This window comes from Miniopterus schreibersii, assembly GCF_964146895.1.
Source record: "Miniopterus schreibersii genome assembly, chromosome: 15".
Taxonomy (NCBI): domain Eukaryota; kingdom Metazoa; phylum Chordata; class Mammalia; order Chiroptera; family Miniopteridae; genus Miniopterus; species Miniopterus schreibersii.
The window spans coordinates 53,558,535-53,583,591 of NC_138115.1; the positions used below are offsets into that span (position 1 = coordinate 53,558,535).

Here is a 25,057-nt window from a genome sequence, read left to right on the forward strand (position 1 = left end):
CAGCGCCGGCCGCGGCGGGCGCAGGCACGGGCGGGCCCTTCCTCGGACCTGCCGCGAGTGCGCAGCCCGGCACCTGCCCTCCGCTCGGGCGCTGTTCCCCCGCGCGGGAGAATTGGAAACGGCTCGTGTGGCGCAGACACGGGGAAGTGCCCAGAGCTTCGGGACCTGGGTCGCGGGATTCGGGTGAGTTCCTGGCCTGGACGCGTCGGGTTCGTGAGGCCCACTCACCTCCCGTCTCCTGGAATTGCCTTTGAAGTCACGGACATCTGCACTTGGAGGCTAACCCCACCTCAGCCTTTCTAGTCTGGAAAATAGGTGGTCACTAGGAAGAAAAATACAACATATAACGAACCGTGACCTCCTGGGTCACAGGTCGGCGCTCAACCACTGAGCCACGCCGGCCGGGCTAGAAAGTCTTTTAAATCTCAAAGGTTTTCAAAGTCAGGCGTGTTGGGCTCTGAGCTGTTCAGCGTCTGTCGTCTTATCAGGAGGTCGTGCGTTCACGTCATTTGTCGAGAAGGAATTCCCACAGTGCCGTCCCCCCAGCGCCACCCTGACCTCATCCCCGCCACCCCCGTTGTGTCTGCCGTGGTCTCTGATCGCTGCAGAAGCACCAGCCTTCATTCTTTCTCAGCCTTCCCGCAGTTTCTGACGAATTTATCCTCAACGACTACAAACCCCGCCGTGGCGAAGAGAGAGTTTAACTTGAACTTGCCGGTCAAACATGATTAAAAACGATTTGCAGAGAAATAATAAAGATGTTCTGTGTTCGTTTAGCTTCTGTAACCCTGGTCGCCAGTGGCTGCTCTGCTCCGTCCGGCCTCTTCTCCCCGGTGGTCTCGGGCTCACCCCCCGCCGCCGGCACCTGTGAGCTTCGCGTTGGAAAAGCGGGGCCCTGAGATCTTGGTCCAGTTAACCCCAGGCCCCTGCCGGCCCGCTCGTGCGCCTGCTGTGGCTGTGATGATAGTGTCCCTTAGGGAGGGGAGGGAGATACAAGATTAATATCTGTACGTAAAATACGAATAGTAAGAACGTCTTGAGGGTAAAATTAGAAAAACAGTATTGAAGGTCTAATGTGAGGTCCTTTTTATGTCTGATTTTTCAGATATAATCTAATTCCATGTGTATCTGGAACGTATTTTGGCTCCTACACATTTATTCCTGTTTCCCCTGAATGCATGTCTTTATCCATGTGAATCTCACGGCATTTTCACCTTAATACCCTTTTTGTAGAAAAACAGTGACAAGTGTTAAAACCAGCTCTTTGCCTGGAGCAGTAAATCTCAGAGCTGTAGCTGGGCTCCGTCACTCCCAGAGACGGTCACCCCCGAGCAGCACGTTATATGCTCCCCCTAGACCTTACTTTTCTGGCCTTGCTGTCGTAGTAAATGCCTGTGTTCACTTGCACGTGCACTGTCTGCCTGTTGGGAGCCCTGTAACTAAACGCACTGTTTAACTGTGAGGTCACTGGGCTGGCAGGTATTTTTTTCTTTAAAGAAGAAAAACTGAAAATTTACTCTTTAAATCAGTACTTTTTAAGTTATAAAGAAAATAGAAACTCATACCTTTTTCAGTCGCAAATGTTGGAAGACGTGGCCCTGGGCAGCGGGCTCAGTGGGTTGAGCTTCGCCTGTGCCTGTGGACACTTGGAGAGAAACATTTCTCAGCACCACCCGGTTCTCAGTAGTTGTAATACATCGAATCCCTAAATTTCCACATGACCTTCCAGAAGAGCACATTACACGGCTGGATCTGTTTGTCACCATCCATCCTGGGCTAGATATGGGCCCATTTGGTCAGACCCCTGTCCATGGGGAACTAGCTCAGCTCACACTGAAATCTCCTTTTATTAGAAGAAGACCATTTACATGCCCCTCTGCCCTGGAAAAACCCACTGGAGTGTTTGTTACGCGCCAAGGGCGACACTGAAACACTCACGGGGGTGCATGGACCCGCCCGCTGAGAATGAGGGCAGGGGGCCTCCTGCGCCTGACCTGCGCGGAGCCCGAGCCTGACCTGCGTGGAACCCGAGCCTGACCTGCGCGGAGCCGGAGCCTGACCTGCGTGGAACCCAAGCCTGACCTGCGTGGAGCCCGAGCCGGCAGAGACGGGCTGGGTAGGGCCACAGATACAGCAGGCTCCTGACTTTGAGACACTTTTAAAGTCAGCAGCTTCATTGTTTACTCATTTCTTCCATTCCTGCCTCAGGGAAGCTCATTTCGCAGAAAGACACGCCACCTGCCAGCCTGGCCGGTGTGGCCCAGTGGGTTGGGCTTTGTCCTGTGCACCAAAGGGCACCGGCCGGGTTGTGGGCTCGACGCCCAGCAGGGGGCGTGCAGGAGGCAGCGTACCCCGTGCTCTGCTCTCGCATGGATGTTTCTCTCTCGCTCTCCCTCTAAAAATCAATAAAAATACTTAAAAAACAAAAAACAAAAAGAAACACCACCTACCAAGGACTCGAATGCCACCCCCCTTTAAGCCCTTCATATCCTGAAAGGTCTGGGATTTCCCAGTGCCCAGGCGATAGCAAGCGTCCCGTGCTCCTGTGCCCACGCCAGGGACCTGCCGCATCTACAACTCCAACAGGAAGATTTTCATGACAGTAAGTGAGGATCCATCTCTTCGTTGGTCCCTGAAAATACGCTTTAAAGCACCGGATTTGCTAAATGAAATAATGGTCGACTAACCTGCAGATAACTGGGCTCGGGAGGAGCTGGTGGGCAGAGTGTTAACTGAAGACCTGAGTTCTCAGCTTTTTTGGCTGCGATGAAACCTCAGTCACTCTGCTTCCAAACTGGAAAATCAGCGATTATACAACCAGAGTGAGAAGCTTTTTTTTTTTTGCACTGACCACAGTGTTTCACAAACAGTTGCTAATTAATCTGCCCAAAATCTTTCAAGTAAGAATTACCCCATAGCTCCCATCCAAAGCCTTACCGTGGACGGTGTGAGGGCTGCGAGCTCACCCCACGCTCTGAGGCGTGTGAGACCTGCTTCCTGCATTTCTGTGGCTCAGTTCGGGTTGTTTTTCATGGCAAACTCCTCACTCTGGCTCCCCGGCTTTCCTGCTGTGGTTCCTGAGTCTTCATGGAGCCAGAACTGTGAAATGTAAGGACGAGCAGTGTTTGGAAAGAGGGGTCTCCGTCGGCCCTGTCCTTCCACGGGTCCCTTCCTGCCAGGCGAGGGCCTCCTGTGTCCACCTGTGTACTCCCAGAGCCCCGGGCCCGCAACTGGGGAATCTCTTCCGTCTGGAGGGAGATTCTTCCTCTCTGTTAACGTGTTTCCAGCTGAGACCTTTGTTGAATCTTCTCAGTGGGGTTTGGAAGCATCTCCTGCTCTTGGAATCAACTCATCTGAGCACAACTTGAGCTCTCCCTTCCGCCCCCAACTCCTGGCGAGAAGGGATCTCAGAGCCCACAGGCAAGCCCAAGTGGAGAGGGCGGGACAGCGGGGGGGGGGGGGAGGCTGAGCGGTCGCCCACTGACAGCCTGGCTGGATTTGGAAGCTCGGCCGCGTCCTGGGAGCACCGAGCCCCTGCAGCAGGATTCCTTAGGGAAGTTTTAAAAGCAGCAACAACAGTTCTAGGCCCGATGCCTGGAGATGGCGAGGCAGCGAGACCAGGGGACCAGCGTCTTTGCGTAGCTCCCCAGATGGTCTGATTCAGGGCCAACTCCAGCCCTAAGCCTGACGTCGGTTAACTCCGTACATATTGTGTGAGTGTCCACTTTGGGCCCAGCTCAGGATGGGCTGCAGGCCGATGGTGGGTGCCAGGGAAATGGCCATTGGGAAGTGAGCACAGCTGGCTCATCATCATTTGAACAAGTCTCCAAAGAGTTTTTTTAAAAATATGTTTTTATTGATTTTAGAGAGGAAGGGAGAGGAATAGAGAGAGAGAAACATCAATGATGAGAGACAGTCATTGATCGGCTGCCTCCCGCACGCCCCCGACTGGGGATGGCGCCCACGACGCGGGCATGTGCCCTGACCTGGAATTGAACTGTGACCTCCTGGTTAATAGGCTGATGCTCAACCACGGAGCTACGCCAGCCGGGCTCCAAAGAGGGTTTTGTTACTGTTGCTGATTTTTGGTTTCTCCCCCTATCCCTATGTGTTTAGAAACCACAAGCTCCTGGCCTGCAGGCCACATCCTGTCTAGTTGTGTTAGGCCAGCCCTGTGTTGTTAAAAAAAAAAAAAAAAAAAAATTGCCAAGATGAAAAACGAAAGACAAGGGAGCAGCTGCTGTCTGAAACTGCGAGGCAGCTGCCCTGTGTTCTGCCGGCACCTGCTGCTCCCGGCCTCCCCACCTGGCACTTCCCACAAACTTACCATGTCTGCCGGTTCTTCAGTGTCCTCACGTTCCGAATACATCTGGGAAATGGGATGTGTGTTTGTGGCGACTGTCGCTTGTCTTTGTTTTTCTGAAATGGGGAGGCACCGGGGTCTGATTCTACAGAATGAAGCTCGTGTGTGTGTTCAGATGTGCCCGTATCGGTACATCATCTGGAGGCTCTGGGGAAGTGAGGAGAGGTAGGATCTGTGTCCTGGACATGCCAGCATCCACAGAGTCCGTTCCAGACACACATTTATCATCAAATTATTCCCTGGGTGGAGTCAAGGGGCTGGAGAAGCCGCTGCTCCTTCAGAGCTGGGCCTGGCCCTGCGGGTCTGCAGGTTGCATTGTTTCGGTAAATGAGTGTTCATGACTGTGGGGCGATGAGGCCCTACTGACGCTGTTTTGTGAACTGAGATGTGAAGCCTCTTTGCCTCTTCGTTACCCCTCAAATCTTTACTCAGGTCTTGACTTTTCCTGCCAGTACCTACAAATGCTTTCCTCACCTTTCCCATGGGCAGGTTGAGAAGATGTCTGTATCTGTATGGCTCCTGGGGGCGAGGGTGGCTCCTGTGGCTGAGGCAGCCTGTGTACAGAGCCCAGCGAATCCCCATCTGAGCATAGTCCTTGGGACCTGCTGAACTTGGGCTGAAGAGCTTTGGTTCTTAGATCTGAGCTCATCAGAGAGTGAATGAGAACCATCTCGTTGAGAGAAACGCGGTCCTTTCTACATCACAGATGTCCTCCATGGTCACACTTCCCCACAGAAGTGATTTAAATTGTATTCCTGATTGGAAACAATGTTGCAGTGATGGTAATACTTGGTGTTAAACAATGTTGCAGTGATTGTAATACTTAGTGTTAAACAATGTTGCAGTGTTTGTAATGCTTGGTGTTAAACAATATTGCAGTGTTTCTCTTACACACTGTGGTGTATTTGTCCAGGGGCTTGCAGGGTGATCAGTTACAGGGCTCAGACTTCTTTAAGCAGGAAAATGCATTTGGTCAGATGCTTCAAGATGGATGGCGTCTGGGTTGCAGACATATTTTGTTTGGTCTACACACATGTTTTGAAGCTGTGGTTTAACTGGGTTGCTTGCTAACATTTGAAAACTGGGACGTCTCATACGAAACTCTGGGTGTCTGGGGTCTTCTGAAACGCTGGAGTGTCCGGCGGCCCTGGGCTCCCTGGGCTCTCAGTGCTCCCAGGGGACAGCCCGAGGTGGAGTTAGGTGGACACACCTGTCTGTTCTCATCCCCCCCTGTGGTTTTGTGTCTCTGCCTTGTTCCAGGTCACTCCACCCAGACAGGCAGTTTGCCGCCCCCCCCCTTCCCATGTGGTTTAGAGGTTTATCTGAACCATTGCTTGTTTGCATGAAAACAGTCAGAGGTGTGTTGCTGTGTGTGTGTGTGTGGGGGGGGTGATGTTATACTTTTCCCCTCTCGGTCTCCTCCGCTGAAATCCGTACTGTGAGTATAAACTCAGTTTGCCTCAATTTAGATTCACGCTTCTGCTTCTGTGTTGATGGAGTGGATGTTTTATACACCTAGATGCAGCTCCTAATAGGTGTGAATTCCAAGCAGATTAGCATTTCTAAAGGTGTCAAAATCACTCCATTCATTGTGATAAAAAGCAACTTTTAAAAACACAGTTAAGCAGAAGGAGTGTTGTGTTCCCTCCGCTGATGTCTCTTTAAGATGAGAGATCCACATTCAAGTTCCTATTTCATTTAAGTCTTTGATTTATCCCCAGCCGGGGTGCCAGCCATATTTAATTTCTGTGTAATAGTGGTGGTAACTGTCAGGTGCTGAGTACCAGCACACAGGCGCAGTCCTACCTCTCACATTAAACCAGTTACTGAGGGCAAAAGAGGCCTAGGTAACAAGTAACTTGCCCGAGGTTATACAGCTGTGCGTGTACATCTATATTTATGCCACATGTACATGTACACACATATACATATATGTACCATGCTTGACCGCAATTTATTCTGCCTCTCTTGGTTTTTATACTGCTTTTTTTTTTTTTTTAAGAGTACAAGTTATTTTTTATTAAAATTCTCACCCTGGGATATGTTTTTTTATTGATTTTTAGAGAAAGGAGGAGAGACATTGATTTGAGAGAGACGCTGGCAAAGCAGGGAGCCCCGGCGTGTGGGCGTAGAAACAGTGTATATTCAGAAGTGGAATTTCTTTCTCAAATACGGAAGTTGGAGGTGACTTTCTGGGGTGTGGGACATGTTAAGCAACCCTTCTGAACGAAGGTGCTATAGTTAGTGTTTGTCTCTGAAAAGGAGACTCTCCCTAGGTGCCTGTCAGTCTGATAGAAATGAAGCCAAACTCAGGGGAAGTTCTGAACCGAGCCTCCCATCCCGCAGAGGAGGCTGCCCTGGGCGTGGGCCAAGGCTGCATCCAGCGTTGTCCACGCACGTTTAATGTTACAAATGCATATCAATATTTCATGACCGATAATCTTAGCAGCATTTTATAATGCATGGGACAAAAGCCGCAAATGGTCTCTCAGAGCAAAACCCAGGAACTATTTAGAGCATTTTTTTGGTTTGGGGGTCTAAGGTCTAACATTTCTTTGAGCTCAGCTGACTGATATTAAGAATAAATAATACAATTGTCAATAGGCACTGTATTTGGGAGCTATTTAAAGACAGCTGTGAGAAGCGTGCTGTGAATATATTAAGCTTTGTCCGTTAGCAGAGAAAATTCGGAGGGTTATCTGTTTTTCCTTTGCTTTAGAGCACTCCCGTCAGTACGAGACTGTTCTCTCTGAGCAGGTGGCATTTCAATTCGTGTTTGTCCTGCTTCCGGGGCTTCCTTTGTAGTTTGTTTAGTTCGGTGATTTCCAGAAGTGGGACGAGCTGTCACGCTTCCCTCTCTCAGTCCTCGGCAACTCGGAGACGTCAGGTCCTGATTGTATTAATTGCCTTCGTTATTTATAAAGTCAGTGCCCTACTTAGCACTGATGAAAATGAGCAACATAATTTAATTTTTAAATATAACATTCCTGAATGAGTTATTTTTTGTCTTCAGATCTCATGCAGTGCATGCCTACGTGAGCACAGGTGGGAATTTAGAATATACGTATTTCTCATATCAGACAGTTTGCCTAATATTTTCTTTTCTTTTTTTTTAAAATATATCTTTATTGATTTCAGAGAGAGGAGAGGAGAGGGAGAGAGAGAGATAGAAACATCAATGATGAGAGAGTCATTGACCGAGCCCACAACCCGGGCCTGTGTCCTGACCGGGAATCGAACCCCGATCACCTGGATCCCAGGTCGACGCCCAACCGCTGAGCCAAGCCCGGCCGGGCAATATTTTCTAGCCTGTGATTCTGTGAACTTGAAGGGAAGGGTGAGAGGGGGGTACTGGACGTGTTTTCTTTTTACCCTTTTAAGCCTGAATCGCATTAGAGCATGTCTGATTTGAACGCCCATTGCAAATCGATCGTGTCAACTCCTGCTTAGAACTGCTCCCCCCTCCCAAGGCCCGTTCCCTGTGCAGCGGGCGACGGACACTGCCTGCGCCCCACACGCGTCTCCTGCCTTAGTCCCTTCAGTGGCCACCCTGGGTGTCTTTACCTAAAGTCACTGTGTGGCTTCTGGGCCACCCTGCTGCCCGAGGACGGCCGAACGTGCCGGGCAGTGAGTGCCCCGAGCAGCCTGCCAACTGAGACTAACGGGGGTGGCCGGTGACTCCCCGGCCCCTTGCCCCTGGACAGTGGTAACACTGGGCCCCTCCAGGACAACCGTGGGCGACTGGACCAAGCCGGAGTCACACAGTTTGGCAGCTTTCTGTCTCACCCAGATCGGCCGCCTTCCTCCCCCTCACCTCCCTGACCTTGCTTGTCCTTCACATGCCAAGTCAACGCCTTGCACTTGAATTCATTTCGCGGCGTTTGCATGAACAGGAACCCGAACTAAGACGAGGGCTCTTTGCCATAGCGGGTGGGGAGGAGTGGCCTCGGATCCCAGTTCCAGGGACAGGGGTTGTCACTCACCTGCGGCTCCAGGTTCGTGGGCGGAGTCAGAGCTGCGCCGTCCTGGCGTTGCGGCCGCAGCGAGGCCTCCGACCTGCCCGAGATCGCAGTGAACAAACAGCATCACTGCAGGAACGGCTGGCTCAGCCTGTTAGTTCGAGAAGGTCACTTGGCTGTTGTCCCACTTTCACTTTTGAAATGATCGCTTGGGACCCGGCTCTGATTGGCCACATCGCATCGTGTGTCAGATCCCAAGTGAAGCTGAGATTTCTGTCCCTGGCTCAGCAACAGCAGGTCCAGCCCAGTCCACAGCGGCTGCCCAGTCCTCCTGGTGCGTCTTCCCGCGACGTGTGGACCCCGCTGGTCAGCGACCGGAACCGGCCTCCCGGTTTCCGTGTGCGGTCGGTCTGCTTGACCACTAGCCGCCCAGGGTAACGAGTGGCCTTGGCCACTGAAAATGATGCAGGATGTTCACATAAGTATTTCCTCTCAACTAGCTCATTTAGTTTGGTGAAAATTAAAGAAAATAAAACAAAATTGTTTCACTTGCAAGACCCTCAGACTGAGCAGTTTCCACCATGAGCATTTTTTGTCTGTTTTGGGCAGCTGTGTGGTTGGGAGATCTCTGCCCTCGTCTCTGAAAACACTAAGCTGGGGGTGAGCCTTGGTCCTGCCGTTTATAATCGATGCCCCTTGTCAGGGGCTCAGGGACCAGAGAGCTGGTGCTTCAAGACGTCTGCTCATGGGACTCTTAGTTTTACCAAAATGTCATCATTAGAGAAAATGAGAGAAGTTAGAATGCCAGAGTTGTCATTTACTTGCTGTAAATATTGTCTAGCCAAAGTTTTTATTAATATTTAATATTTCTGTTTTATTGAACATTTCTTTCTGACTTTGTGAAGCCACTTCCATCTGCTCTCAGTTACACAGAGTGTTTTTAAGTATCGACACTTCACACGTCTTCTCTTTTGCATCCAAAAGGATTCATTTCATTTGGGGATTTTGAGTAGCATCCAGTTTTAGGAAAGGAAGAAAATCTATTTTTTAAGGCAACTCATTTTTTCAAGCCTAACTTCTCCGTGCGTGTGTTTTACAGATTAAGGATTTACCTGGAGACAAAGCATCCTGCTCACCAGAGACTGGACCGGAGTTCCTGGCGCTGGGCCACTGAAGATGCTGTTGTCATGGGAACGGCTGATCCTGCTGCCTTTCATTGGCTGCCTGGGAGGTAAAAACACGCTGCATTTTCCAAGTTGAGGTTAGAGCTACACGTGAGTCAGATATTGAGTGGTTTGGGATGTTGGAGCTATACTCCTCCAGTAGCAAAGAAAACAGTTTTATTTTGTTTTTTCCAGAAAGAAAACCTGAATTCTCTCTTCTGACTGTGAGCCTCATTTCAGCCCCTAATTTTGGGGCACAGTTTTGTTTCCATATCAAGCACAAGGGCTGCTTTTTCTAATCATCACCTGAGGACATTTTTGCCACTGCTTTTCAGAGAGTGGGAGGGAGACGCACACATTGATTGGTTGCCTCCCGCACGCATCCCGGCCAGGCCAGGGCATCGAGCCTGCAACCCAGGGACCTGTCCTTGGCCGGGATCGAACCTGGGACCCTCAGTCCACAGACCGACGCTCTAACCACTGAGCAAACCCACTAGGGCACAATAGCGTCTTATGTCACAGGTCTCCTGCAGCAGATGAAACAACAGTTAATCATAATTTGAGGACGTTAGTTCATGACTGTTTTTTCCCAAACGGGGCTAAAAGTTCTAATCCCGACTGTGGAGAGAGGATCTAAACTGTAAAGGGTGTCGGTATTTTCATATCTTATCTTGAAAACAACACTGTTTTCCTTTTAGCAAATAAATTATTTAAAGGAGAAAAAAAAACAACAACCCCATAGGCTTTTTATATGTTAATTTGGAAAATTTGAAGTTTAGAACAAAATAGAAGGAAAAAGGAATCACTTTCCAGATGTCTACCAGACAGAAGCAGCGCTTGTAGGTCGCTCGATGTGTTTCCTTCTGTTCGCGTAGCTTTGTTTTCTGGAGGAGTGGATAAGTAAGAGGAGGGTTATTAAAAATAAAGTCGTATGTGCACAACACTTAGGTTTTTGTTTATTTTACTTTTCTTCTTTTTATTGCAAAAATTCTCCAGCCTAAAAAGTTGAAGGAATCGTATAACGAACACCCACACGTGCACCGTTTAGATTGAGCTGTTTCATTGTCTTTCTTCTATTTGTGTACATAGTGGATGTAGTTTCCCCATTGATCGATTCACTGATGGATTGGCTAAGCCATTTAAAAGTAAGCCTGTTTGCTTCAGCGGTTGAGCATCGCCCCAAGAACCAAGAGGTCCCCGGTTCGATTCCTGGTCAGGGCACATGCCTGGGTTTCAGGCTCAGTCCCCAGCAGGGGGCGTGCAGGAGGCAGCTGATCAATGACTCTGTCGTCATTGATGTTTCTATCTCTCCCTCTCCCTTCCTCTCTCTGAAATCAATAATGAATAAATAGGCTGGCTTGTTAATGTGATATTCTGATAACCAATATTGGGTCATCTTTTATGTATTAAATTTAAAAATCTGTCCATAATGTAGGGATAGTCTCATCATAAATGGCAAGTGAAATGTGTTGTGTAAATCCATTTGTTTGTAGAGTTTAGCCAAAGCTATAAACTCTGTAAATGCAGCAAATGCTTGATAATTTGTGTTTTACCTTCTCGGATGTAAGCTTTGTTTTCCATTACTCACTGCATTTTTCTCTTCCATTTTCTTCTGTTGTTCTGTCTCTGCACTTTCCTCCCTGCAGCTGAGGCAAATCGTAATTTCTGGCCAGGAATTTTCCCTGAGATGAACCCCAGTGAGCTTTTTCTCAGAAGTGCTAGGCTAGGCTCCCTTTATTCTTAAACAAACAGGTGACAAGCATCTGTTACGCAGGACACATTGTTTCTGGTGGAGAAAGTGGAGGGAGATCCTTGTGCCCGTGGGGTTTACATTGTATCACGTTGGGGTAGGAAAGGACCTTGAGTGAGACATAGTTGCTGCCTGAGATGAAAAGCAGGTTAGGGTGTGAGTGTGGGGTTGGGAGGTGGCTCCCGTTTTAAGGGTGACCATCAGGTTGGGCCTCACAGAGAGGAGGCCATTGAGCAAAGACTTGGAGGTGAGCGAGGTGACCCTGTGGACGTTCAGGGACAGGAGCCCGGCAGAGCCAGCAGCCCCTGGAGGTTTCTGTCCGTGATGCGCTGGGTGTTCTAGAGACAGGGCAGCTCTGTGGTCGGAGCAGGTGAGCTGCGGGGAGGAAGCAGGAGCCCAGAGCCGAGAGGTAGAGGGGTGATCGGTGCTGCAGAAAGTGGGGGACCTTGTCAGTCATGGAAGATATCCCGGCTTTTACTCTGAATGCCCTCAGGAGCCTCGGTGTGGTCTGAGCAGAGACATGATGGGAACAGGCTTATTTTCATAAGGCTCTCGCTGGGCGTTGTGCTATCTCACGGGGTGGCCGGGCTGCTAGTGGTCAAGGACGCCCTTGACCAGAGCTGCACCTGCAGAGGGTGTTGGTCTGTGGGCAGCAAGTGTCTTTGCTTTTTTGATTATTTGTTTGTTTGTTAAAAATTTTATTATTTAAGGTCTTTATAGAGCATCATCCAGACTCCAGATCCGGCTGCCAAGGAGACCCTGTCATGCTGTGGGCACTGGCTGGGTGTGGCAGGGGCTCTGGCTTCCCCCTTTCTGCTCTGAGATGGGGGCGGTGGGCAGTGTGTCATCTCGGGGCCCACGGTGCTCACATGGTCAGCCAGGGGCTTCTCAGGGCAGACGAGAGTCCCCGGCTTCTCTTCGGTTCTGAACGCAGCTTTCACCACCTCCCACTACCACGGTTCCTCTCGATGTCTCCACCCGCAGGCGAGCTTCTCTTCCACGGCCCCGTGTTCGTCAGTGAGCCCAGCAACAGCATGGTCCCCGTCGGCTCCGAGGACAAAAGAGTCACTTTAAGTTGTGAAGCGAGAGGCAACCCTGCACCTCGTTACAGGTACGGGGCAGAGTCTGACACTCGCGTTGAGAGAGGAGGAGGTGGCGACGGGGAATTTTTTGAGTCAGTGTGTTTACGCCGTTGGGAAGAAATACCCGTGGAGCTGTGGTTGCACCTGGTGCTCAGCAGGCCCGATGTGTGAACGCTGGGCCCAGCGGCTTCTTCTTTTTTTTAATTTATCTCAGTTGTTGAAAGTATTACAGATGCCCCCCTTTCCACCCATTGACCCTCCTCCCCACTTCGTCCCCTCCCCAGGCCTTCAACACTCTCCTCTCTGTGCCCATGGGTTATGCACATACGTGTATAGCCCCCACCTTCCCTCTGAGACCCCTCAGTCTGCTCCCTGCTTCCATGTCTCTGGATCTATTTTGTTCATCAGTTTATTTGGTTCATTAGATTCCACATATGAGTGAGACCGTGTGGTACTTGCCTTTCTCTGCCTGGCTTATTCTGCTCAGCGTAATCCTCTCCAGGCCCCCTCCTCCACGCCGCCTCACGGGGTAAAGGGTCCTTTTCCACAGCTGCGTCGTGCTCCGCGGTGTAAACGGACACAGCTTACTGACGTGCAGTCCAGTTAACGTGCAAACCTGCATGGACATGCCAACCCCGGGGTCACATCCTCTGTGGGGACAGAACTAACTGTGTCCAAGGCGTCGGACGTCCTAGAAGAGAACCTTCAGCCTCTGCCCTTCCTTTACCGTTTTCCTGGGGTGCGTTTGAAGGCTCATTAAGTACGGAATAAAATACATTCTTACTACAATCACTTTACTTATTCTGGAAGAGAAATACATATTTATTAGATTTTTTTTTCCTGTGAAAGTATATTTTCCAGATTATAGGAATGACACCTGTTCACTGAAAAACTTCAAACACCACAGAAAGGTACAAGGAGAGAAAATAAAAACCTGATCTCCAGTCACCTTAAGATAAAAATATACATGAGCACTGGGGGGACGACAGTGGCTGGCTTGGACCGGGTGGGTGTTTACTTTATTAAATAACAGAGATTAGCATTTTTACTCCTAGGGGTGCTTAGGGGACCCAGTTTCATGCAGAAGCAAATTATTTATAAACAGCATATGCTGCTTCTGTGGAGGGGCTGCGAGAAAGTGCCGGAGGCTCCGTGAAAACACGGTTTTTAGTACTGAGAGCGTTTGTCTCCAGAACTCTGTTTACAGAATCAGTCTGCTTGGCAGACCTTTCCCGAGACCCACAGAGCAAGTAGACTTCAGCCCATATTAACAAACCCCTCACTGTGTCGATCCCCGAGCATCTGCTGTTCGTTTAAACCATGGAGCCGTCGACGTCGGCCGCCATCGGCCACCCGGTCGGCGCGGGGTCGGGGGCCGACCTCTGTATTTTTGCATCTGGAAGCTTTGCAAGGCCAGTGATTCCAGCAGCCTGTTTCTTGAGCACCGACTGTGGACTCTCCCCAGCATAAGTCCAGGTTCCTGGTCAGAACTGGCAGAGGGGACAAACTTTCCCCTCACCCCCTTCCTCTCCCTATAGAAATACGAAAAGTATAATACAGGGCGTCCCCAAAAATGTGCACACACTTTCTCAGCTGATCACTCACTTAACTTTCACTCCTTTTCTGGTTTAACTGATTTGAAATAGTGGGTGAAGGCAGACTAAGCTTTGAACAAAGAAAATTCATCCTAAAGTGCCATTCGACTTTTTTTTTATGGGGACACATGAAAGATAAAGTTTTCAGTACAAAACCGGCGACAGTCAAGGCATTAGAGGTGCACAAATGCTGCACAAAATGATCCCCGATGTTGGTGATTCCATTGCTTCGCGTTATCAGCAGGGCCTGGAACAGAAAGGTCGTCGGTTTGAAAACAGGCGTCGACAAAAAAATTATTCATTTCTGTAGATTCTTTTGAATTTTGAAAATGAACCTATGTTAATAAATACTGACTTCATCATCATTCAAAGTGTGTATACTTTTTGGGGGGACACCCTATGTATGATTAAAATACAAAGAACTGCCCGGCCGGGCGTGGCTCAGCGGTTGAGCGTCAACCTAGGATCCAGGCGATCGGGGTTCGATTTCCGGTCAGGGCACAGGCCCGGTTGCGGGCTTGATCAGTGACTCTCTCATCATTGATGTTTCTGTCTCTCTCTCTCCCTCTCCTTTCCTCTCTCTGAAATCAATAAAGATATATTAAAAAAATAAAAAATAATAAAATACAAGGAACTGCATTTTACAAGCTGGATTCATTATCCAGACTTCTGCAAGTATTTTCTCCTCTTGGGGAAAGATGAACATATCCACTTAACAAGACTTGATTCTGGAATAAATTTTTGCAGCATTTTCATAGGACATTCTAATCCATTTAAAACACCCCCTTTTGCGTCTCCCGGAGATGGAGAAGATGCTGTTAGACTGTGAACATGAGAAAGACTCCGGGACAGGCTGGCTCGTGGGTGGGCTGTTTCTCTATTGTCAGTTAAATTTTATTTCCTGGCATTTACCTTCTGAATAATTTGATGATAAATGTGTTCAGCTGAAAAATTGTCAAGATAAGAGATTTAGTCATACAGGAGTGTGTTTCTAAATGGATAGATTAGTTAGGTTTGTAAAGTTTTATCAAACAGCAAGAAGTATTGAGTCAAAAATTCAGACATAGCCTGTTGTCATTATTTCTTTGTAGACCAGATATTTATTGCAATACCAGAAAGCAAGCTTTTAAATTTATTGATATTGTGTATAAATGTTTGTGAAAAGTTTCTGCCATTTGCAAAGTATTTCTTATATTTTATTATGTGGCCTGGGATGTTATATGTTGAAGTGTAAACAAAATTCATAACTGAGGCTGGGGACGTGTGACTTAAATTGGTTTATCGGTTTTACGTCTTATGTGGAAGGAATTTAAAGTGCAGGTGTTGTTGAACCAGCAGGTATTGTTTATTTTTTAAATTTAATTTATTTTTTTCATTATATGGTTTAAATTCTTGGTTAGTAGACAGAGAGAGCCAACACTTTAATTGTAGCTGTAAGGTTTTCTAAAGTTAAGACTTCTAACCAGTATACAATTTCACTTGAATGGAAGGTTTATCCTCACTGGAAATGAAGACCTTAACACAGCACAGGGAACCTCTGTTTGCTGTGAAGATATTAGGCTTCCCTGGAACAAGCGAGGACGGCCTGTTACCTGTTATCTGCATAGGTTTTGTGACGGAGACACTGGGTGTATAGAGTCTATGGCTCGTAATTATAACTTTACTCACACAACACCTTCATCTGCGGCCCGACCTTCTCCCAAGGTTTTGACCTTAGCAGTCACCCAGGTAGTTTTCTACATTATGTTTCAAATGTTCCTGAAGAAAATATGCTTAGTTGTTCTTAGGTTTCTTACTATCCCTCAAAAGGTACAGAAAAGTACTATAAATATGGATAACATTAAGGACATAAGAAGAGGACACAGGGAATTTTATTTATGAAGAGAAAGAATATGTTTTTATAAGTATAAATCTAAGCAGATAGGTAGGTAGGTAGTAGATAAGTTGATAGATACATGATACATACATACATACATCATACAGACAGACATATACAAACATAGGTATGTAGGTAGATAGGTAGGTAGGTAAGTAGATAGGTGAATAGATACCTAGACACATAGACACATATAGAGGTAGGTATATAGGTAGAAATATAGATACATAGATACATAGGTAGATACATAGACACATAGAGAGGTAAGTATGTAGGTAGAAATATAGATACATAGATACATAGGTAGATACATAGACACATAGAGAGGTAGGTATGTAGGTAGGTAGGTAGAAATAGAGATACATAGATACATAGACACATATAGAGGTAAGTATGTAGGTAGAAATAGAGATACATAGATACCTAGATACCTAGATAGATACATAGCCGCCAAGGAGGAAGATTGGGGGGCCCTGTGAAACCCGCGTGAGCTGTGGCCTCCTAGGAGGAGCATGAGGGACCTGCCGCCAGGAAAAGCTCACCGGGTGCAGGAAACGCAGGACTAGCCCAGGCCCAGCTTCTGCGGCTCCCCTCGGGGTAACTAAGACAGTCGCTGACCAGTTGGGACGCGGCCGTAACTATGGAGACGGAACTCTTGTTTTCAATCCCAGTGTAGCTCTAATCTCTGTTAGTTTTTTTTAAATATATATGTTTGAATTTACCAGTGAAGGACAAATGGGAATCTGTGTCATAAAACACGTTCTAAAAACTCAGTTTTTAAAACACAGCATCACGATGAAGCTCATTTATATCTCCAGCAATTACTGCAGAAGACTAGTTATTTTTGGATAAATTATTGAAAATGCAAATCCAGACGTTGGTGCTCCCAAGGACGGCAATTACTCTCATCACTCCGGTAAACATATTAACAAACGTTGCATTTGAACACAGACGCATTTGCCTATTAACTCGAAGCCGCATCTCAAACCACAAATTGCTTCTGTGATTAAATTCCCAATTTTCCTCTCGAGCCCCAGAGAAAGTACTGCCTGTTGATTTAACAAGTGTTTGGTGTCGGCCAATATCCCAAACCCAGCCCAGCCCCCCAAAGAGGTTAGAACTTTTTTTTGTTCTTTTTGCTTTGTTTCATGTTGAAGTCCAAGGTGACATTTCTTGTTCTCTGAATGTGGCTTTTATTTCCATTTTCCCGACAGATTTTGTGCGATCGTGTGGTTTTGCTTTGGGACGGCAGCTTTATTCCATCTGCTGGGGGTGAATTGTACCCTGGGATTGTTTTCAAACTACCTGAAGTCGCTCGATTTATTTTCAGCTGTTAGTTTCGGCTTCCAGGGGTGACCTTCTCTAACCTTGTGGCCGAGTTCTAGCGGAAGACAGGGCCTAGGACCTGGGGCCCTAAACTGCACTGCAGACAAGACCTGTCGCTATTTATTACTGTTATTCTGTCCTCAGGGGTTTTAGGCAAGAGGTTGCCCTGTGCGGTAATAACCAGCCTGGTAAAGAAATGCCTAGGGCAGTAAATGAAAGTAATTACGCGTCGTTCCCCTCCCTGGAGATGCGTGTCGATCGTGGGGGGGGTCCGTTACGTCCAGGCTGGAGGGTGGGCGAGTCGCTTCCTCGGGAGGCACCTGTGGGCCGCGCCCGCCTCTCAGGGCTTCAGGCTGGGATCAGCGGATGCCACAGCCGCATTCGGGGACGGGCTCTGCTTCGAGACGCACCCTCCTGCCGGGAATCCGGGCTCTCACACGCGCTTAGCTCGTCATATCAGTTTGTGCTCGGAAGGCAGTGACCCGGGCTCCCCACCTTCGGCGTTTGACTTCATGCCTCGGGCGCGGCGATAGGCTTGGCCCCGTTCAGGAGGCATTTCCACCAGTTTAAATGTCTCCTCAGTGAGGCACTTAATGCTTTACATTCAAAGTTCAAAACCCCAGAAACGTTTACAGATCTGGCGGAAATGGGACCCCCTTGCAGGAGGGACCTGGAACTATTTTCTCAGGATATGCCCCGGCCTGGAGGGTCCTTACGCATCTCAGTTTAAGCAAAGCCCACTCCTGAATTCACATCCTCTCAGCAGGAGGAAAAACGATATTTAACACGAGATTGAGAATCCGCCAGTCCCCTGGGGACGGCTCCGCCGGAGGACTCGCGCTGGAAGGGGGGACACAACCCTGTGGCTCTGCTGCAAGGAGACGGTGGGTCTTCGCGGCGCCTCCAGTGCGCCCGCTGCGGAGAGTCCGCTCCCGGCCGTGGCGGGAGGACGTTTGAAAGGGAACCTTTCCGCCTCCGCAGCCGGGAACTAACGTGTGGCTGAGTCAGGCCACAAACATCCTAACTCTAGAGCTGAACCCCCCACTTAGCTTCTGCAGGTCCGCTTGGGGTAATGTCCACGTCTCACCTCTATATGTTTCCACAGGACGTAATATGTCCAAGTGAAATGTTCATATGTTAACGAGGCAACTTCAGATGGCCCGTGACACGAGTGCAGAACTCGGCGAGAATTAAAATGGGCGTCGCTTCTGTGGGTGCCACTTGATACCCTGGGACCGTGGCCGAGTCGCCTCAGAAATGGCCTTTGTGTCGCCCATTTTCTCAGAAGTACCGTAAAGAGCCTTGGAGATGGTTGTCCCTTAGGCCAGGCCACAGCGGGGGTGCAGTGTGGCGTTGCTGGTAGAGCGGGTCGTCCAGGAGGCGGGGGCTGCAGTGCGCTCGGGGCCCACGCACGCCGTGGGGCGCGCTCTGCCGGGGAGGGTCGGCGCCTCGGCCTCTCCGACGGGGTGACCTGCGGGTGCGGCCCTGAGCGAAACAAGCCGGTCAGGGAAAGACAAGCGCCCTGCGGTTTCGCGCATATGTGGAACCTAAGGGACAAACAACTACCGAGCAAAATAGAGACAGACTCATGGACGGGGGGGGGGGGGGGGGGGGGGGGGGGGGGGGGGGGGACAGACGGCTCGGGGGCGTCAGGGACAACGGTCTGGTGACTTGGGGGAGGGAGGGAGGCGGGCGGAGCTGGAAGAGGGCCTCGAGGGGAGAAATGGTGGAAGAATAAAATAAATAACAAGTAATCACAGGTGCCGTTTACCTTGACGCGTCAGGTGTGCTCCCTGCTGACGCTCCGGGTCTCCCCCTGGAAGGCCCTTGCTGACCAACCGGCTTCTTCCTTTCTTGTGTTTCGGTTGGGCTTCCGGTCGGTAAATGTGGCCCTGGGGTTCCTGCCTTCTCTGGTCCGACCCCCTCCGGGTCTTTTACCACCGAGTGCTGTTTCGTAAACCGCACCCTGATGGCTCAGAAGAGCGGAGGTGCCTCGGGGACAAGCATTTACCCAGACAGACGGGAATGGAGAGCTGAGCTCTCACCATTAATGTGTTAAATGTGCCCAGTCGGTCTGGATAAATCAGAGAAAGGAGCTCGTCCTGACCCTGGCCAGCAGGGGATCCGCTGCTGCGAGCCCAGTAATGGCCTCAGCGTTCCACCTCTCTGCCCGCACAGGCCGAGCCCGATGTCCCCCGGACACACCGAGCCGTCCCCCCGTCCCTGCCCGATGTCCCCCGGACACGCCGAGCCGTCCCCCCGTCCCTGCCCGATGTCCCCCCGGACGCGCCGAGCCGTCCCCCCGTCCCTGCCCGATGTCCCCCGGACGCGCCGAGCCGTCCCCCCGTCCCTGCCCGATGTCCCCCGGACACGCCGAGCCGTCCCCCCGTCCCTGCCCGATGTCCCCCGGACACGCCGAGCCGTCCCCCCGTCCCTGCCCGATGTCCCCCGGACGCGCCGAGCCGTCCCCCCGTCCCTGCCCGATGTCCCCCGGACACGCCGAGCCGTCCCCCCGTCCCTGCCCGATGTCCCCCGGACGCGCCGAGCCGTCCCCCTGTCCTTGCCCGATGTCCCCCGGACACGCCGAGCCGTCCCCCCGTCCCCGGGAGATCCTGGGGCATCTCTAACTCCAGATGCCGCGCTGCTGTGGTTTCCACTGTATGTTGACCTGTGGCTGCTGACACGTAACGTGGGCGTGTTTGCCCTTCAGCTGAGAGCCTTGGCGCAGTGTCTTCATTGCCTCTGGCTTCTAGGGGAGATGGTGTTCGGAGTGGGCAATAATGCTGATTTAAATATACACCCTAAGAGGGAACATCCTTGCGTTTCCTCCAGATGGCAGCTGAACGGGAGTGACGTTGACCTGGGTCTGGAGCATCGTTACGAGCTGCACGGCGGAGACCTCGTGGTCGTCAACCCCGACAGGGACCGGGACGCCGGGAGTTACCAGTGTTTCGCAACAAACTCGGTGGGAACCGTCGTCAGCAGAGAAGCCCGACTCCAGTTTGCCTGTAAGTTCTGGGACACGCGTCTGCGTCGGGCGTCTCGTCCATGGGGTCGGGTGGGCTGCCGAAGCAACGCGTGGCTTCACTGATCTCGGGCGTAGGTGGGTGCGATGTGATCAGGGGAGGCTCGGGCTGCGGGCGGGGGGCTCCGAGGGCCTTTTCTGCGGGCAGAGGGCAGTGAAGTGTGGTCACCGAGTAGCGTCCCCTCTCGCTGTCCCCTCTGCCCATCCCACTCCGGGCTGTGCGACGCTTAGCGACGCTTCCTTGACCCGTGGAGATGAACCTAAAATGTGCTTCAGGGGAAAATGAGTTGGTGAAGCTAAGTCGGGGCCCCGCTGGAGCAGGCGCCTGGTCCCAGGCGGCCACAGGTGCGTCCGTTTCCATGTCACAGGAGCTGTGCTCTGTGGCCTCACTCCGGGGACACAGGCCCGGTTAGGTTCCCGCAGCCTCCGGTCGGGACAGTCCCGTCGGCCTTGCTGCACGCGGCGGCTTCTCCGTGAGGAGGCCTCGCCCGGCGCGGTGGGCGGCTGCTGGGCAGAGGCCTGTGCAGAGCTGGGGCTGAGCTCGACCCTCTGTCTCCGGGAGGGCAGCATGGGGGGGGCGGTCCCCGGGGACCGGGTAAATCTGCTGTGTTCTGCTGCACGCAGCTCCCTAAAAATACTCTGTAATTTCTCCTTCCGTGGGGAGCACCTCCTTAACTGAGCCCCCCGTAATGGGCATCCATTATACTGCTGTGATCCTATTTTGCGGATGTTGGAAAATGTCCTTCAAGTTGCACCTGAAATCCTGTGATTTTCACAGCGATGATGTCTTTCTCAGGACTACTTCTCCCCCTCCCCCTTACTTTTGTCCAATTTGCAGTTCTGTTCTTAAAAATAAAAATAGCTCTGCGAAGCACATACTTCACTGTGCATCGTTTCATAATTCTGCATTCGACGCGGCGCCTCTTGTTTGTCAGTTTCGGGGTGATCTGATTTGCAGGCGACGCGCTAACATCACTTGCTTTCTATTTTTCTTCTGCGGATTGTCTGCCCAAGTCCTTCCGCGACAGAGCAAAGAATAAGCTTCTCCAGGGTATAGTACATCTTCTTTAAAAATTCTGTGTGGTGTAAATTATACCTCAGGACTTTAATTTCAAAATCTCAGAGGACAGTATTTTATGAAATAGAATATATCATCACCTAAGTTATTTGATTTGGTGAAGTAACTGATGGCAGTTCCCCGGGGCGAGGGTGGGGCTGGGCTGACCGCTGACGCAGTCCCCCGCTGAGCCCTGTCCACGGCTCAGCAGCACTGACGTGACGGCCCGGAGTCCACAGAGGCGTCATTTCCTTCACATTCCTGTATTCCCAGTATCTTGATTGTGACTTTTTATTGATCTCTAGAGAGAAAGGAAGGGAGGGGGAGAGAGAGAGAAACATGGCCCAGCTGCCTCCTGCACACACCCTCCTGGGGACCGAGCCTGCAGCCAGGCCTGGGCCCTGACCGGGCATCGAACCGGCGACCTTTTGGCGCAAGGGGCTGGTGCTCAGCCAACTGGGCCACACCTGCCAGGGCTTGATTATCAAGTTCAAAAATTTTAGAATAACTACCTTTCCAAATTATTAAGTGTATTTTCATTGCACATGCTGAAAATGTTCCTTAAATATCTGTATTTAGTTCCATTTTGTCCAGTAAACGACTAGTTTGTGAAAAGTCCCTTCCAGTTTGTTTTCCCATTACAACCTTTTACGGTCCAGGTGGGGGGGGGTGTTCCCTTAAATAAGATGCCAGTCCCCCCACCTCTCAGAGGCTGTGAGTGTAACTCTAATGTTAGGGGCCTGTGCGTGTCTTTTGCCCCCTGCCCGTCTGCACAACACTTGCCACTCTATGGGGCGATGCTCTGCGCTGTGTCCCCGGGATGGTGCACCGGGCGTGCCTGGCGCTCATTTTGGAAGCGAGCTGGGTTCCCGAGGGCCTACTGTGTGCCAGCCCTTTCCTGCGTACCGTGGGAGATTTCACCCGCTAGGTTCCATCGGGAACCCTCACTGGGAAGGAGGGGGCTCCGGGAAGTGCCAGCTTACAGGTTTCAACAGGATCCGTGCAGTAGGAACTGTAGAACCCGGTACATGGTCTCTCCGCTGGAACCACCCTCTCTTCCCGGTGGGTTTTCCGATTCAGCCGTGTGCACTGCGGATGGATTTCAGATGCTTGTGGACAAGACAGACGATTATTTGGACAACAGCGCCTTTCATGAGGGAGCCAGTGAAGGTCTGAAGGACGACTCGCTGGCCCTCAGCAGGCCGCTGTGGGGGCAAAGCAACTGCACGAGACGAGTTTCTAGGTTTCCTGAAGGGACTGACTGGTGTAAACTGGAAACAGATGGCGTTCCCGAGGTCGTCTTGTCCCTGCTTGAGGTCTGTGTGCGGGAAGTGCAGGCTCATTTGGCATCTCTTTAGGAAAACTGAAGTCCAGAAATCCAAATAGTTCCTCCTGGCAGCCTCCAGGAAGCGCCTGGCTTCCTGATGAGAGAAGGCGCCCCGACTCTGTCGCCGGCGTCTCGGGCACGTCGGCCTCGCTCCTCCCCTCTGCCCAGACTCCAGCACCCACAGAGCTGGTGCGCAATCTCCCACGTTTCCTTACAGCCCAAATCCGTGTCTGTTCGGGCCAACTTTATCTCCCAATATTTACAGGTATTTGTAGATATTAAGCTCTAGGTGGACACAAAGGGGACATGACCCAGACTCGTGGGGTCGCCAGACTCGTGGGGTCTCCAGTCTTATTGCAGAAAAGAGACACAAAATGCAAATTAGCTAAATCTAGTCGTCGTAGGGACCAAACACCTCACAGATCCTCCTCGAACCGATGATCGCTGAGCCCCCTGATGCTTTATTTAAATTTAAAACCTTTATTGAGCAAGTCTGACGGGCCAGTCGCTTTGCTAAGTGTGGGGCTGTGGAGACAGGCTCCATGCTCTCGAGTGAGCCCTGGGTTACCAGGAAAGACGAACTAAATAAATACAGGGTGGGCTTGATTGTAGGGGTCGCGAGGGCACCAGAGATGAGGCAGAGCCTGGCGGGCGGGGATCGGCTGGTTCGTCGCCTGCGCGGAGAGGCCGCCGGTTCCATTCCCGGTCAGGGCACATGCCCGGGTTTGGGGCTCAATCCCCAGTCGGGGGAGTGCAGGAGGCAGCCAGTGGGTGTTTCTCTCTCTTTGAAGTTTCTGTCTCTCCCCCTCTCCCTTCCTTTCTCTGAAATCAATGAAACCATATTTAAAAAAAGATGAATTGGAGTTGTCCGAGCCTCAGAAGCTTGAGCTGGAAGGGGAAACGACTCAGGCTCTCGCTCTCGGAGAGCAAAGGATGTGACCTTTACTTCAACATCTGTAGGAGACGGGGGGCCGGGGGAGTCCCTGAGATGCTGTCGAAGTGGCCGGACGTGGTTCCCTGAGCAGGGCTCCGGCTCCGCAGCAGGACGGCTCTGAACGGTCGCCCACCAGTGGCTCTCAGGGCCGATGGCTGATCTAGTTAGTTGGTGGACACACAGAGCTGGGGGGTGAGATGCTCGTGGACGACTGTTCGGCCCTCAGATAGGTGGGTTGACGATGGCGGCCGGGGAGTGAGGAGGAAATAGTAGGAGGCGTCCGGGGGTAGAAGTCCCAGGCGTGGGGACAGATTGGGTGGGAGGGGAAGGCTGAGTGACGGATGACAGCGACGTCCCTCTGGGCCTGGGAGGGTGCGCAGGGGGAGCAGGGGCAACGCGGAGGAAAGAGAGCGAGCCCCGCGAAGGGAACTCTGCTCAAAGACGCTGGTGCCGGCGCCGGTGAGGATGCGGGGGCCATGGGGAGGCTCGTGCGGGCGGTGAGGGTCGGGCACGCGGAGGAGCCGAGCGAGGCCTTGGCTGACGTCCACACGAGGCAGATGCGTGTCATCCAACCGAACACAATTAGCCACTGTGCCGAGAGAGCTGAGCGGAGACTGGGCCTCGCAGCTGGAAGACGACAGACCTGGAAAGAGAACCGTGTCCTGCTGGGTCTGCACAGCTGTGGGGTTTGGAACCAGCCGGTCAGTTTTCCCCTTAATTACGCAGTTAAATTCACGCCATTTGGTGTATGGGTCTGTGGGTGTTCACAGTGGCGACGGGACACAAGTCAGAGATGTTTGCAGCTGCCCCTCTGGAGTCAGATGTCGCTGTCTTGTGCCTCTGGGGACCACTGATCTCTGCCCGTAGCTGTGCCCTTTCCAGAAGGTCACGGACATGGGACCACTTGGCGGGTCAGTTTGCATCTGGCTTCCCCAGGGCCATGTGGCCTCCGTCGCGGGGCCCAGCCCCACCTTTGTAGGAGGTGAGCAGCGAACAGCCGCAGAAAAGGCGGAGGCGAGCGGGCGTGGCCTTGTTCCAATCGAACTTTGTCTGTGGCCCTGAGAATTTTGTTTCACGTAGTTTCCACGTGTCATGAAAGCAGTCTCTTCCTTTTGACTATTTTCAACTAAATGTAAGGGCCATTCTTAGCTCCCAGGCTGAACGAAGACAGACGGCGGGATGGGTCTGGCCTCAGACAGACACAGTTTGCCAGCTGCTCTCGCCACTGGCCCCGGGCGCGTAGGAAGCCCTGGGAAACGGAGCTCCGTGCGCCACGGTGGCCCTGGGTTGCCTGGATCTGCACTCGGATTGGAAAGGAGCAGGCACATCCCCCAGCAGGAAGCTGCGTCCCTGGACCTCCCTCGTCAGTCTCTGCGGAATTGCTTTCATCGCGGGTTCAGCGAGGGTGGCCACCTGTCCCGATGTGTCTGGGACACGTTACTTGCACCTGTTTTCCCTGCTAGTTATTGTGCTTCGTGTTCAGCGTTGTCTTGATGTGGACGTTGCATTACGTGGTCAACCAGAGCGAGCCCTCAGCCGCCCAGGAGGCGCTGTGGGGAGCGGCCCTGGATCCCTCCCGCCCGCACCCCCATGGGCCCGG

At 51.4% G+C, this 25,057-nt stretch overlaps 1 protein-coding gene across 1 annotated transcript in view; it reads left to right on the top strand.

Annotated features, from left to right (window-relative positions):
- The window catches only part of CNTN3 (contactin 3), a 97,682-nt gene that overhangs the window by 21,216 nt on the left and 51,409 nt on the right, over positions 1 to 25,057 (top strand). Inside the window, exons 2-4 of the mRNA XM_081159995.1 lie at positions 9,422 to 9,553; positions 12,220 to 12,346; positions 19,947 to 20,122. Of these exons, the coding sequence (XP_081016121.1) occupies positions 9,499 to 9,553; positions 12,220 to 12,346; positions 19,947 to 20,122 (358 nt within the window). The 5' untranslated portion in view covers positions 9,422 to 9,498. The remainder of the gene's footprint in view (positions 1 to 9,421; positions 9,554 to 12,219; positions 12,347 to 19,946; positions 20,123 to 25,057) is intronic.